The sequence below is a fragment of the Parasteatoda tepidariorum genome, chromosome 9 (assembly GCF_982258835.1).
Source record: "Parasteatoda tepidariorum strain Cologne lab strain chromosome 9, Ptep-v5.0, whole genome shotgun sequence".
Classification (NCBI taxonomy): Eukaryota; Metazoa; Arthropoda; class Arachnida; order Araneae; family Theridiidae; genus Parasteatoda; species Parasteatoda tepidariorum.
The window spans coordinates 76,990,105-77,006,404 of NC_141763.1; the positions used below are offsets into that span (position 1 = coordinate 76,990,105).

A 16,300-nucleotide genomic window follows, 5' to 3' on the forward strand; every position below is an offset into this window, starting at 1 on the left:
AATCACCTCTGGTAATGTAACCACAGCCATACCGTAGCATAAGCAGTGGTAATGCCTTTTTTTATAATGACCTTCCCAAAATTCAAACCCTGTAAAGCTGAGCTTTATTCATTGCTATTTTTTTTCTGTTGTTATTTTCATATGCTAATTACTAGCTAAAATAAGAAATAAGAAAAGGTGTCAAGAAAAGAAATTAAAAAGATACCATGAGAGAAAAGGTGCCAACTATTTTTACATTATTATTTGTTATACAATAATAAAAATGTCTTATCGCGATTTTATGACAAAATGTGTACCAAATCTGGAATGAAAATTTGCTACATGAAAATTACAATTCTTTGTAGCAATTCATTTCGAATCTATGCAACTGTTTTCTTTTTAATTATTTGGGCGAAAGGTAGATTTTTGTTAAAGTTTCCAAAATTTGTTTTAGTATTATACTAAATTATTCAGAAATTTAATAAATAACTGTGCACATTGATAAGAATTTTATAAACATTTATCTTTGTAGACTATATTGTTTAACTGCCTAAAAGTTTAATTTGTAAGCAATTGTACATAAGTCTCCAATTAGTGGAAGTCTAAAATTTAGAAGTCTTTGTGATATTTTTTTTGGTCGGTTGAGCGTTTCGGCCGAAATATAGTACCACTTATGGTTTTTGACTAAATTTTAAAGAATTTACACTTTTATCTGAAATTTTGTAGCTCTGAAGAATGAATTTAATGCTATCTTAAAATTTGTTTTTGATAACCTTGTTCTGCATTGACTGATCATTTTTATAAAATAATGACAACAAAACACTGAAACTATGTCAAATAGTAAAAAAGCACTCAAATCTTGTACCTTGTTTTAAAATTGGCTTATGTTTACTTTCCAATCATTATAGAATTTCTTAAATCATGTGACTTATTTCTACTGTTGCCAAATTGTGACTTTATCAGCTTTCATTCTTTCCTATTTTTGTCAATATTTTGAAAAAAAGTCTTGGAAGAAAGTAGGTCAAACAGTTATTTTGTTTACAAACTCTAATTGTAAAATATTTGTGATAACTTAATTATGCTAGTTGAACCATTTTATTAAGTGTTCGGCATTTTTTACCTTGGTGTTTAAATTATTGTGAATGTTGTTCTATAATTGTTACTTTAATTTAAAAAACCCAACTATTCCTTGAGTAACTTTTATTGAAATGCATTTTATCCATACAACATATTACTTAAAATAAGTACTTAACATTTATTAGCTGAAAGGGACTAAAAAGTTTATAAACGACAAATGTTTTAAAAATGGAAATACAGACTTTTTTAATCACAATTCTTTATAAATTTCCAGCTTCAATCAATAAACTCTCCTCTGGCCATGGAAGTTACTTCAAATAATGTCAAATAAGGTGAGGATTTCTGAGTCTGACTATCATTTTCAAACTTACCTCGATTGCCACTTATACCAATGTAATTTTCTCGGTTCACAACATTTGGGTTTCCGTAAGACTGATTCCTGTTGAATGTTCTAATACATTTTGAAGTAATACTGGGACTTCTTCTAAACCCTGGTGACATGTTTGGCGAGGCTTTCCTTTTAATATTGAAGGAACAATTTTTTGAATATAACTGTTTGTGCATTACATTATCTTTGTTGTCATTCTGATTTATATATCTGAATGGAAAAGAATATTCACTTTGGCTGATAGATTTAGCTAAAGGAGTATGGAAAGAGTTTTGAGTGCAAAAATCGGACCTTGGAACGCCTGCACTTTGCTGAGTCTGACGGGATGTTATTTTCTGGTATTCATTAGAGATATTTACTACTTGTGACTTTGCAAACAATGATCTCTCAGATTGTGTGCAGTCATTGTTGTCATTTCTTTTTTTCTTTAATGAAAAAGAATTTTCATTTTGACTAATTGATTTTGCTAAAGGTGTATAAGCAGTATCTTGAGAACACACTCTCAGTCTTTCTTCTGATGGCTTTGCAGCTTGTGCTTTTGTTCTAGATCTTAAAATGCGAGATGCCGTTGGCATTTGTGGCTTTGTATACAATAAGCTATCGAATTTACTTTCATTATGTTTTGTATTTCTTTTATTACCGTTTTTCGATGGCAAAGGATTTTCTGTTTGGCTGAAGTTTCTTGCTAAAGGTGTATGGACTGAATTTTGAGTGCAAATGTTAGGCCTTTTTAGTAATGATTGATCCGATTTTTTATTTTGGGTTTCATTTATTGTTGCTGCTGGTATTTTAAAAATCATTTCATTTTGTGTATGGCTCGTTTTTGAAATATCAATCTATAAAAGAATTGAAGTTTATATAAGTCAACAAACTTTAAAGGTTAAAGCAAATATAATTTCTTATTTTGTATCAAAGTACTATTAGACCTGAATAATTCAAATTTTTTATTAATGTGTAAGATTTTATATGAAAAGAATGATGCATTATTTTACTTTTTTTTGGTTAATTTATATTTTTTGTACAATTGCCCTTATGATATTAGAGTAACAGTATTATCAGACAGGGTTTGTGGTTCTAGGAGTTATTCTTTTTATTTAATTAATATTTGTTTATTTTTAACATTTTTGACTGAGCGAATATATGTTATCTGGATTTTTATCTGTTTTCTTTAACTTCAAGTTATCCAAGTTTGATTGTTTCGTTTCATGTCTTTTTTTAATGAAATTATTTATGTTAATAACTAAGAATGTTTTCTTAAAAAATTTGTTATTATATTGTAATAATTAAAATTTAAAATACTTTGTTAACAAAAAAATAAAGATTCATAAAGAAAATTTTTATTGTTTCAAAACAAAACAAAAATTTGAGTGCTATTTTAAAACAAATGCTTTGTTTTGCTTCATGTTGTTTTTTAATGAAATTATTAATGTAAATAATTAGGAATAATGTTTTTTTAAAAAATTTTATTTATTGTGATAATTAAAATTTAAAATACTACTTAAAAAACGTTAACAAGGGAATAAAGATTCACAAATAAAAATTTTATTGTTTCAAAGCAACAATAAAAAAATTGAATGCTATTTTAGAACAAATGATTGGTGAAAATAAATTTTTCAGATGACATAATATTAAGTAAATATTTTTTTATAAATTCTGCAGCCTAATTAATGTTACTAAAACAATCTCTTGCTTTATGGATATTTTTTGTGGTTAAAATTGAGAAAAAATCATAATGTCTTATTATTAGAAAAAAGAACTCTAATGTTAACCTGTTTGCAAATTCTGATACGTTATAAAAGTTCAACGACATTGTCCAATCAATCATTGTGTAAAGTAATTTATACTGATTATTTATTTCTTTATACACATTTGACATGTCTTTGAGTTAATAAAAAAGTTGATATTATGTGATAGTATTATGCATTGTACTTACCAAGTTTTTCACAGATGCATTCAAAGCATTCATAGATTCCTTCATGTTTAATTTTATTTCCATATTTATTTCATTGTCACTTTTCACTCTTTCTAAAAGACTTTTGAATTCATTGCAGTGCTTATCTATTTTTGTATCAATTTTCCTGTAATATTGAAGCATTAAATGTAAAAAAATATGATATTGAAAGTTATCATAACTCTGCATTTATAGAAAACCACATTTAAGCTGCATACTTTTCATGATTGCTGGCCATTTCATGCACTTAAATATTTCATACAATTCGTTAATATTTTCATTTCATTATCATATATTCGGTATTTTTCATATGAAAATTTTTTTTTTTATGCAATATACCTAACTAATAGATGTACCAAATTAATTATGAATTGGAAAATAATTATTAAGTTCTGAAGTGGCTAAAATTTTATGATAAATCTGTATTCCTTCTTTTACAAAACTACAAAGAAAATATGGAAACCAGTAGTCCAATATTAATTATTTTTTTCAGAAAAGTTAATGAAAAATCAAAATTTTAGAATCAATATTTAAATTTAGTAGTTAGAGGAAAATAATGAATTGATATTTCACATTATGAATAAATATTTTTATAATCTAAAACAGATTATTTTTTTTTTCGCAAACAATTTATAAATTTTTAGAAGCTAATAAGTAATATTATGATGAAAGTAAATGGCATATAATAATAGGATTGCTGTTTCATTCTTAAATTGAAATTAAAATTTACTTCAGTATTTTTTCATTGTGAGTTTTTGTATCCTCCAGAACTTTCTTGTTCCCATTGGTTTGAGAGGTTGTAAGTTTTTTAACACTTTCCAAAATTTTGCCAGTTTTTAAGTCTTCTTTAATGAAATCTTCCAATTTGTTAAATTCTTGTTTTATTTCGTCTGTATTCTATGAAAAAATAAGATGATATATGTTACTTAATTGCAATAATTCTGCTATGGAGTATAGTTAAGAATATTTTAAAGATTTTTGGGAACATAGCAAATCGTTCATGTTGAAGTCTTATGTTTATAATATCAAAAAATTAAATTGATCAACCATGATTATTGCTATTTTGTTTTTCTGTTTTTAGTAACTTATATATTTTATACATACTAAATATATCACAGTTCTGCACAAAAAATGTAAAATAAATAATATAAAATGATAAAAATAAATAAATAAAATGATTTTTCTTTTCAGTATCCATTTATTTTGCTCTCATTTTATTAAAAAATGTGTAGAAATCTTAAAATTTTATTAGTTACATATAAAACTTGGTGGTATAAAACTATTAAGTTTCTGCTTAAAAGCAAAGCATCCACCAGTTTTACAAATCATTGCAAAATTTTCTGACATTTTGAATGGTCTATTCAAATGTGCATGTTTTTTTAAAAAAGTATTTTGATCATGAATGAATTAAAATAGCATGCAAGATACAAGTAATGAATACAAGTAATCTTGGAAATTGAATGTTTTTAATTATTATGCAAACTAAGACAAGTTTTAACTTATAAATGTTTAAAATTTTTACGTGCAGACAAATATCTATCCATATTTTTTTATTAAAATTAATCCTAAAATGTATTGTAGTAAATTCTTATTACTGGTGCTACTCATGTAGAAAAATAATTAATATTCTTTTTTCCCATCCTGAAGATGTGGAGAAAAATTTAAATTCCTAAATAATAGAATTTAATTTTGTATTTCTATTTTGCTCTTATAAAAACTATTACCTATGTAATATTTCATAGAATTTTTTAAATTTTAAAATAAATATTTTTTTGTCAATATAACATTAGTTTAATCTAATATTTTTTATCACAACAAATTTTTGACATTTTAATATTTTGTACTCATAGTGTGAATGAATCAAGTGAATAAAATCTTAAAAGTAAAAACATAATAATAAATTTACTTCTTCATAAGAAATTTTCTCTTAACATAAATTAAATAAATTTGAAATTATTAATAATACACATTTTTGAAATGAAATACTCATTATTCTAATTCAACAATATTCTCATAATTTCACAAAATTATACATACCTCAGTCATATATTTTCGAAACTTCATTATACTTTCATCTTTTTTATGGCTTTTCTTATACTCTTTCTCAAGCTCAGCAATTGACTTTGCTTGATTATCTGTAGTGTATAATAAATTACTAAACATTTATTTTTCCTGTAACAATGAGTTCTAAAATGTTTTTAAACTTTGCACGTTTGATATCTCTGTCTTTGTTTGGCAATTTAAGATTTACTGTAACCAGGGTGGGCATTATTTTAACTGTTCAACCATGGTTAAAACAATGTTTTAACCATGTCAGAAACCTTTTTTTGACATAGTTTTTGACAATTATGCAATACTAAAAATTTTGGTGTAAGGATAGTTATCAGCTATTATAAATATTGAATATTTATAAATAAATATACATATTAAATTGCGATTGATGTATCAATTGCGTTCTTGAATTATTTGGACATTTTTCTTTCTTTTTTATTTGATAATTGCTGTCAAAAATCCAAATTTAGGTGGAAAAAATATTAAACATAAATATGTAAAATTGCAATTTTTCTAGAAGTAACAAGATACAGTTTCTAGTAGTTTTCAAAGTAATATATGTATAGGTCCGTTAATTTTAATTATTGATAAAAAAATACAAAAACAATCATCTTATAGAAAAAACAATCATTATGAATTCATTATATGTAAAATCAATTTTCATTTACTCCCATTTTAACTCGTCCTTTCTCCAAAGTATGTGATTACAAAGAAATAGTTTTGAAGCTCTCTCTACTCCAAGTTAATTTTTCAGTTTGATATTAATTGTATTTTGTATATTTTGTGATTGTAACAAAACTCAATTTAATTAAGACCGAAATTCGAAATTGTTCTTTTTATTGATGTTTAGCTGCATGGAGTAGAATGTAGAACTACTGAAATTATAACATAATAAAATAACATGTAGTTAGTGAATTTATTCTAAATTTGGAACCTGAAAATTTAAACATTTAGTTTATAGCCTATGGCTGGTAGACTAATAACTTAGTTGTTAATTTTTTCCTCAAACCTAATAAGTCGGTGATAAATACCGATAAGTCCTTTTTTATTTAATCGCCACTTTTTCAAGCCTTTTTTTTTGTTGCTTGGATTAAAAAAAATCATTTTAGAAATGATCTACGACTTTAAGAAAGTTTATTCAACCTTAAAAATAGTATACATATGTGAAAAAGTTTAGTTAAACATACTGACTTTAAAGAACTTTTTTTTAAAAATATCTGGGAAACTAAATATTTTTAAATGAAGTATAAGAATTGTTTAGGAACTCTCCTCCATATTTGTCTTTTTTAACTAATTTTTAGGTCATAAATGTAGTTCTTGAATTAATTTATTGACACAATAGTTAGTTTTGTTATGCAACTTTTTTTGTCTCTAATTTTTTAAAGTGAGGCAAAGATATCTTTTAAATTTTAAATAATAATTCAGAATTTTTTTTGTTGTTGCAGATTTGGACTTACTAGAACGAAAAAAATTTAAATTTAACCTAAAGGCTTTTGCATTCTAATTCTCAGATGGGGCTGTAACTGCAGACTGAAAATGGTGTACAAATTTTTAAAATATTTCTACAAAAGAAAGTCAGACCAAAAAATAGGTATAATTTTGAAAATTCCATCTTATGACACCACATGAAGCTCTGTGGCGACTCTAAAAGTGTGGGGTCGAGTTTGGTGTCATGCGATAGGAATTTTCGAAATATCAGACGTGTGAGGTTACTTTATCACCTGTGAACCATGGTTCGATAACTTGTTGCTCATATTTGTATCCCTTTTTCTGGAAAATTCATATCTGCAATAAAAATGGAAGTCTCCTTTTTAAGACCCTTATCCTTTCCCATGAGTGAGTTTTCAAAAGTGAGTGAGTTCTTAATGCTTTTGATAATTTCCGAAGTTTTTAGATGCTCTGTATTTTTTTAACTATATAAATAATAGTGTTTTAATAGTTTAAAAGAAATCAACATAAGAGTCTTACTTAATGTTTCATCAAGTGACGATATTCTTTCGTTTTGTTCTGAAATTTCTGTTTTTACATCTTTGATTGAATGTTGGACTACAGATAAGTCAGAATGGATTTTTCTTATACCTCCAGCCAGGCTGCCGAGTAAATCCCTAAAAAGTTAGTAAGTTAATTAGATGTTTTATTCATTTATTTAAGAAATCATCTGCAGTCTAGAAATAAAGTGCCTCTAACTATTATGCTTTGTCCTTTTGCTTATAACTCATTAAAATGCAAATTGATTATTTAAGAGAAAGGTTTATTTTCTGAAAATAAAGAAATATATTTGTTTCCTTATTAATGCTAGAGTGAATTATTTGAAATAATAGTATCACTTAATTTGCAATTCTCTGAAATGATATGTTAATTAAATGCTTGCTTCCCCCCATTTTTTTGGAAAAAGCCTTTTTTTTAAATCCCAAAATGAAGTAGGTTATTGAAGAGATATTGTTCACTTGATTATATTCGTTAACTATATCAATTATATAGTTGTTTCCATAAATTTTATGAATTGAGAACCGTGTTGACAAGTATATGATCATAAGCATTAATATTTGCGTTTTTCCGAATTTATTTTCCTTTTCAACAAATTTAATTTCTATAAAATTTCAGATTTAAGAATATGTTATTCAAATTATTTTATTACTTTGATAGTAGCTAGACAACTGTTTGAAAATTAAATAAATTAAACTCTACTCTTCTCAATTACGAATCTTTATAAAGGTAAGATAAATCATCATCTCCAGGATACGAGGTACTGAAGAATTTTAAGAGGTTTAGAATATTATTTACAGTATTCTTGACATAAATACCTAATCTACAAAAATATTGTTACGAGCTAGTTAGCAGTGTTCAAAAAATAAGTACATTTTATGTATAGATTTTCGACCTGAAAGTATCATGTAAAAGGAAAACTTAATTTTGATTGCCTGGGTACAACTTTTAAGTTATTGAATAAGTTGGAAAAATTATGATTTTCTTAAATTATTGTTCTCTTTTAAGACCTATGTAGATAAAAAAAAGTAAAAATAAGACATCAAAACATAGGTGAAAATTATAGGACATGTTAATAGATTTTATAAAAAGCTGAGCATTTTTTTTCCTAAGAGAGGTGAGTTTTATAATGTGAAGGATGGATATATATATATATTTATCCTTCACATTATAAATGTATATATAATAACATTATAAATATACATACATTATTAAACATTAACATACATTATATATGTATATATATATTAGTGATTAACAGATTTTACTTCTTTTTTATTCTATTTTTACAGTTCCCAATCGTTTCACACTAATCTCTTTTTGTTTAATACCTTCATAAGAAGGCATATGTTTAACATTTAATACTATAAATAAGGAGGGATATTCGCAATAATCCTTTCTTATTTGTTAAAAGTGAATAGAATTTAAAAAAAAAAAAAAAAAAAAAAACTTTTGATACAAGACTAACAATTTAATACGGATCTAGAAAAATATTGGTATTAAAATACCTTATTCCAGTTATTTCATTTGCAGTGCTATTATCTTCAATTACGGATCTTCTATCGTTTTCATTATCATCATTGTCGAAATTTTTGAATTTTTTCCTCGTTTCTTTTTTAGCTTTTCCAAATAACAAATTTTGTGAGATGTATTTTCGGTAATCGGCATTTCCCTATTAATTAAAAATAATACATAATTTTTATTTGTAAAATAAACTTGTTCATAATGCTTCAAAGGGTAGTAACAATAACAAGACTGTGAAGCTTTTTTTGAAAAGTGTAGCAAACAAACAAGGGAATTGTTGAAAATGAAAGGGATACTGGAAGGAAAAAAGGGTTTTAATGCTTTAACTTTTTCTTTTATCTTAAACATTTGCTGTATTGTTATTATTTATGAAACTTGCATTTTTAAGCTTTTTTCTGGTATTAGAGAAAAAAATTTACATTCAAAAAGCATATATATATATATATATATATATATATATATATATATATATATATATATATATATATATATATATATATATATATATATATATATATATATATATATTATATATATATATATATATATATATATATATATATATATATATATATATATATATATATATGCAAAAAAAGGTAATTTTCTAAGCATTTAATTTATGTTATAAGAATTCTTAAACATTTCTGAATTCTGCATACATTAAAAAAAAGTATAGAGATCGAATTATATACAAATAAATAAAAGTGAAATGTATTTAGCAACTTTTTACTGTTGCACAGTAGATAGGCTGCATAACAATGTTTTGCATAAATGATACTAATTTAAAAAAGTATCTCTTTAAAAATATGCTCGCGAGTTTAAAAACTGTCAAAATTTAATGCACATTTTTTGACCTTGTTTATAACACTGGATGGTAAATTTTTTACTGAAGATCTATAATAGCGGTGGTTCTAAGGATAGAGCGTTCGCCTCCCGTGGTGGCGACCCAGGTTCGCGGTGACTGGTAGGAAGGAATTCTAATCCCGGCTCGCATCGACCACAGTGCTGCCGCAAAGCATCCTCTGTGGTAAATGGATCATCGGGCTAACCATAGGAGGTTTTCGTGGTTTTCCTCTCCACGTAACGCAAATGCGGGTTAGTTCTATCAGAAAGTCCTTCAAGTTTGTCCCACTGTTTAGTTCAGAAACTCCTTTTTCTTCTGGTTTGGGTTAAAAATTACGAGGCTACGGAGTTGGACATTGATAGTCGGAAACTCAGAATTGGGTCGGCTGTTTATCGCCGGTTATGAAATTAAATTAAATATTTGATTTGCCTATTTTGGATATGGAGATTTCAAACCTGAAATTAATTTTGCTCCGAAGCTATAGTTTTTTATGACATTTTTAGTCTATGTTTTGTCGAAATGCACAAGTTTAAAAACCTTATATATAACAGAGGATCCGCATAAATGTTGGGACAAACTTCTAAGGGAGTTAGGGCACATCATCAGAATAAGAATTACATAAGAACTCATGCTCGTATTATGACTTTTTCAGAAGCGCACGAAGAAACAGTTTATAATAGAGACGTGCCTTTAGCGATGTGTGGGCATGGGTTCCAGTGAAGTTTTAATCTTAATAATGTGCCCTAATTTCTCGATAAGTATACAAACCTCTGTTATATATAAAACTTTTTTAAGTTTGTACACTTTGATGAAAAAAGACTTAAAATGTCACAAAAAGTACTGTACTTTTAAGGGAGAAAGCGATTGCAGATGTCAGCGATACGTTAGTATCTAAGATCTGTTAAAAGAAAATCTCGTGAAATTTTTTTTACCGGTGTAATTTAAAGAGTAATTGGGTATAATATAAAAAAAACACAACTACTTCCACTTAGTAGGAATAACATTTACCATGACGCAATGCTAAATTCTATGCCACTATCCACATAAATCAATTATTAAACAATTACTTTTTTTTATAATGCAATAAAATCTGGCGAGCAGCTATTTAAACAATCAAACACTTCGTTTGTTTATTTGTGGCTTGAAGTTAGGCTCGCAGAAAATGCCGTTCATGGGTTAAATTTAGTAGGAATATCACAACCTGTGACGTAGGCTATAGTATACCCAATTAATACTGATGAAGGCAGTGTGTAATAAGAAGGAATAATAAGTTGAGATTTAAAATCTCGTTAAAACCATTCAGATTTTTCTTTATTTGAAATTAGACAAAAAATTTAATTTTCTCTTCCTAAACATAAGTCAGTCTATATTATAGGAAAAGAAAAGACTTATAGTAAAACTTTATTATATCTCCTATTTCTTTTCAAGAGAAGCAAATTATTTACCATTAAAATTTTTTTTAATGGTAGGTATAAATCTTTGTAATATTTCTTACAAGTTATTACGTGATAGAACTGTAAATGATTCGTGATAGTCATAAATATGGCTGCCAAAAAGAAGCTAGAATTGATGCGCTAGTTTTGCTAACAGTTATTTCTCTTCTCCAACTTAGAACTCTGATAGTTTTAATGTTGTGCAAAGCCCCTGCAACTGTCGGTAGGTTCATTCGCCGTCATTTTGGTTTGACACATCCAATGAATGGAGTTTTCATCCGTTAATTATCATCATTTGTTAGTATTAAATCTGGTATTTCAGTATTAAATATCGAACACTTCATGCATTTTTATTTTTGGACAGTTAATATTAAAGCATATTCAAAATTAACATGTTCTCAAAATTTCAAAGATATAAATTGCAAAATCTCACTTTTAGCTACATAACTTATGGTACGCGTTTAACTTTCCTGGGTTATCATACCTGTATCTTTTGTTTTGTGAGGTATGCACTGAGCTTCATTTTGGTCTCATGTTGTTTGAGAAAACACCATAAATACTTTTCAACATCAACGAAAATAATAACAAAATAAAACAAAAATTTCATTTTTGATTTTCCTTTCCTTTTAATAAATGTAATTGTGTTTATATATAATAATAAAATATTACTTCATCTCCAGTATTTGTTTTCTGAGATTGGGTGAAAATATCATAGGAATTATTAGAGTCAAGTAAATCTTTTGCATTTCTGTTTTGACTGCAATTGCTTGAGTTAAAGCCAGATTCACCACTTGTTCTCAATCCCCCATTGTTTCCTAAGAAATGATCCCTGCAAAATACCATTGAAAAATTTAGTTTGATTAAAAAAACGAAATTGTAATTCAGAATTAGAAAAGTATTTGAATAATTTAATTGCTTATGAAACCACATTGAAGCCCACACTCTGGGTTAGAACAAAAAACTGAAATACGAACTAGACGCTGATACTTACACTGGATTGCTGAAAAAAAGATCTCTAGAATTTACTTGGCTTGAAAACATTTTTCTTGCTAAACTAATAACTGGTTAACTTCCGGAAACCTTTTGATCTTTCATAAGCATAATTCCTGAAAGACAAAATTCTAAATGTTCCAACAGAATAAATTAAATTTTGCTGAAAAAATTATTTATTTTTAAAGTTTTTGTGATGTTAGTTTAAAATTGCATAATGGACAGTGCGCAAAATTAAAGAAAATGGACCACCATGGATAACTTTTGATTTAATTATTGGACCTTTACGTTTTAGAACTCAATCTCAATGGTTCAAGGATTGTCCCTCAAATTTGCTAATTATTTTGTGCAAACGATATTTTTAAGTTACGAAATTAGACACAAAAATGAAACATACTCTCTGAATAAACATACCTTTTTTTTCGACGGATTTGGATTTTAAACCCTCAAAATGTAGGAAGCAGCCGCAATTCGGAAAACTTGGTCCCAATAATTTTATTTTTTGCGTATTTCGCCATATCTCAAAAACTTCCTAAGAAACCTGAAAAATTGTCGCACTCAATTATCCAAATATAATCCTATGCAAAAAGTAGCTTTTAGTTAATATTTATTATTTTTTATTATTTAATTTAATAAAAGTCGGTAAAATTTTAAATTGTAAGGTGTGCAAATTTTTACATCATTTTAAAGAATGCAATTTTACATGGCGAAATACAAAATTTATTACGAAGTCGGTCGAATAGTTCCTAAAGAAGTTTTTAAAAAAGTCATATTTTTACATATTATAACTTTACATAAGCGCAAATAGTACAATACGTAGAAAGTAAAATTAACATTAAAGGATCCGAACTTTAAACCCATCTCCTGAACAAACTAATTCTCTATGTTTTCGGGGTCAGAAACCCATATTCGTCGAAAAAAGGGTGTGTTTATTCAGAGAAAGTGCGTTTTTGTGTCTAATTTCGCAACTTAAAATATCGTCTGCACAAATTAATTAGCATGTTTGAGGTCACCGCTTTGAACCACTATGATTGGGTCTTAAAACATAAAGATCCGATAATTAGATCAAAAGTTATGCAGGGTGGCCAGTTTTTTGTTTTGCGCACAGTTCTTACAGATTTGTGTATTTTGGATTTGAAAATTATTTTTGCATTAAATATTAATAAAATTTGTAATATTAATTCTAAACATACTAAATTATTATTTAACATTCTTATTGTGCTAAATGAAAAATAAACGTTAGTTATTTTTAGACCCAATATTTGCGAAATTTCAAGAAACTGTGTTCTCGAACTTAATCATAAATTTAATCTATTCATCTTTGTAAGAGTTGTATTTTCTCATTTTGATAATTACTTAAATCTCTCAGATTCGCTTTTATTTTGTTCCTTAAATTGTTAATTTTTTTTCTTCCCTTTAACTTTTAAAGTTTTGTAATTCTTGGACAATATTAGTTAGTTAAAATTATAAATAATACTATCTTTTTTAATTAATAATAATGAATTAATATTAGTTAATTAATACATTAATTAATGATATTAATAAAAATTAATTAATATAATTAAAATGCATATTTCGAGTATTTTTTTCTTTTTCACCGACTGAATAAAAATAACACCATATAACAAAGTGCATAATGAAAATACTTAATTTTACTATAAATACATATCTTCGAAGAACATTGACAATTTATAATAAAGTAAAAAACACAAACAACTTTAAAGAACACTGCTATTTTAAAATTTAATGCTCTTTAAAAATTTTTGAATTATGTTTTATGTTATAAAGATAACCTTATTTTAGACATTATAATTGCTTTGAAAAATTCTTTTATTTTTTCTGTAAATATCGTTGAAAATTATGTATGCTTTCCTTTCTTAAAATAAGTATGCATATTTAACGAAATTAATTATCAAAGTAATTCATCAACAATTCGTAAAATAAATGAATTTTTATGATCGTAAAAAATAGTACAGAACAGTTTTATGTAATCCGTTTAATCTTGTATTTTAAGAATTCGTGATGAACTTTTCACATTTTTCTAGACATATAATGGTCCGTAATTATTGTTATATTGTTATGCTAAACTTAATCTATATGCTATGAAAATTGTAACATCTAGACATTTAAAGTTATAAATTAATGTCTTTACAATATTAATTTTTTGGTAAATATATTATTTATTCCATAGATAATAATGAATAAAATACATTACAGAAACCAAAACATTAATTATCAAACCAATATAAATGTTAAAAAACTTCATAAATAAAATCTTACATCGGTGGAATACACGTAATCTGTACAGATATATGTATTTATGACACTATTTAATTTCACGGAAAGGAACTAAAAGCATTTGTAGTAAACAAGAAATTTTAGTGAGTTTATAAATTATGACATAAAAAGAACACAATATTCAAAAAATCGTCTGTTTCAGTTCACTTAATAAAATATAAGTTTGAAAGTATTATTTCTTCAGACGATTTAATTAATTATTTTTATTCATAACTTATAAAACGTAAATATAATATGGTTATTTCCTTATAATTCAAGAAAATATTTAAATTGTATATAGATATTTTATGAAGATGAAATTTCGATTGCTTTTGAGTTATTTATATTAGATTAAAACATCGTTTGAAATTTAGTATATCAATTTTATCTACTCTACAAATGGACGAGAAATGAATTATTTTTAAGACGTTATATACAGTAAATTTACGTATTCTATATATTGCTATTTATTAAGATTTATTCCATTAAAAAATTCAATTATTCTAGCTATTTGGGATGATAAGTTTTGTTGAGTGTCAAAATGAAAATAGCAAATATAAGCTCTTCTATATATTGAAATGTTTTTTAGTGATATATATTGAAAGATTTTTATTTTATTAATCTTAGGTTGTTAACGTTTTTGATTAAAATAACATTTTGATTCGCAGCATTTGCAAATTTCACATTCTTATTTTCTATAAGAAATTCGTTGAAATTAGGTATCAAATTTTTGTAGCATTCACAAACTGTTGCTTTTAAACCTTTTATACTCTAGTAATAGTTTTAAACTTGTTTTACATATATTATTCTCAAGCAAAAAAATTGTAACTGTTAACCAAAAAATTATTTAGAAAACGCGTCATCACAGAAATCGTTTACTGAATTAAAATCGTTTTCCTTTTCTTCATTGTAAAAATGTCTTTTTAAAAGGAAATGCATCACATCACGACATATTGTTATGTAATTTTAACACATAGTTTGTAAATTATATAAAAATTTGATAGATGAGTGCAACGTATTTCTCAAAGAAAATGTGAATAGCAAGGAAAAGAGCCTCAATTTCAAAACTTTTAATGATAGAAATATCGAAAAATAATCCACACCACACATAATAAATTATTGCTCAAAGCATTTTGTAATATCGCGCTGTCCAAACAATAATTTCTCGGAGTGCCAGACTCTACCAAAAAAAAAAAAAAAAAAAATTTAAAAAAAATGCGTCTTTCTTTCACCGACACTTCGCGCGAACTCTTCACACATCACACACCTCTACACACATCTAGGAGCGTTACACACATTAAGTCATCGGTCGCATGACACATTTATTTAATACTATGTCATAAGCAAATCCCGGACCTCAAAGTTTTTTTAAAGCTTTTCGTACAAAAAAATAAGAAATTATTTCTACACCTAGTGTTTACGGTATTGAAATGAAATACTTTTTCTTACATTTTCTAATAATATTAGTTAAATGTAAAGTTTAAGAATTGGTAATGCATGGTTACTATTGGGCTCCTTTGCTGTTTTTGAAAATTTTCTAAATTTATTCCTGGAGTATATTTGCTTTACCTAGTTGTAACTTTAGTGATGTAGGAGAGCAACGCATTTATCTGTAAAATATCTTAACAAAAATTTACTTTACATATAAAATACAATTGTATCATATTTAATAAGTTTGCCTTGAAATCTTCAGTAGTATCTAAATGCTCGTAACCTATAGTTTGGGGGAAAAAACCAACTCCATCAGCATAAATCGTGGCAATATATCCCATACTAAAGTTCACGTTTTGTATTTA

The 16,300-nt window shown here is 26.1% G+C and overlaps 1 protein-coding gene across 1 annotated transcript; it reads right to left on the minus strand.

The window, feature by feature from the left end:
• Window positions 1-1,166: 1,166 nt before the first annotated feature.
• On the minus strand, window positions 1,167-12,348 carry LOC107437483 (uncharacterized). Its single transcript, XM_043051535.3, has 8 exons — window positions 12,229-12,348; window positions 11,907-12,066; window positions 8,942-9,105; window positions 7,416-7,552; window positions 5,433-5,530; window positions 4,126-4,292; window positions 3,378-3,522; window positions 1,167-2,280 (listed from the first exon to the last, which is right to left on the minus strand). The coding sequence occupies exons 1-8, from the start codon at window positions 12,276-12,278 to the stop codon at window positions 1,333-1,335; spliced, it is 1,869 nt and encodes a 622-aa protein (XP_042907469.2). The 5' UTR covers window positions 12,279-12,348; the 3' UTR covers window positions 1,167-1,332.
• Window positions 12,349-16,300: the final 3,952 nt, after the last annotated feature.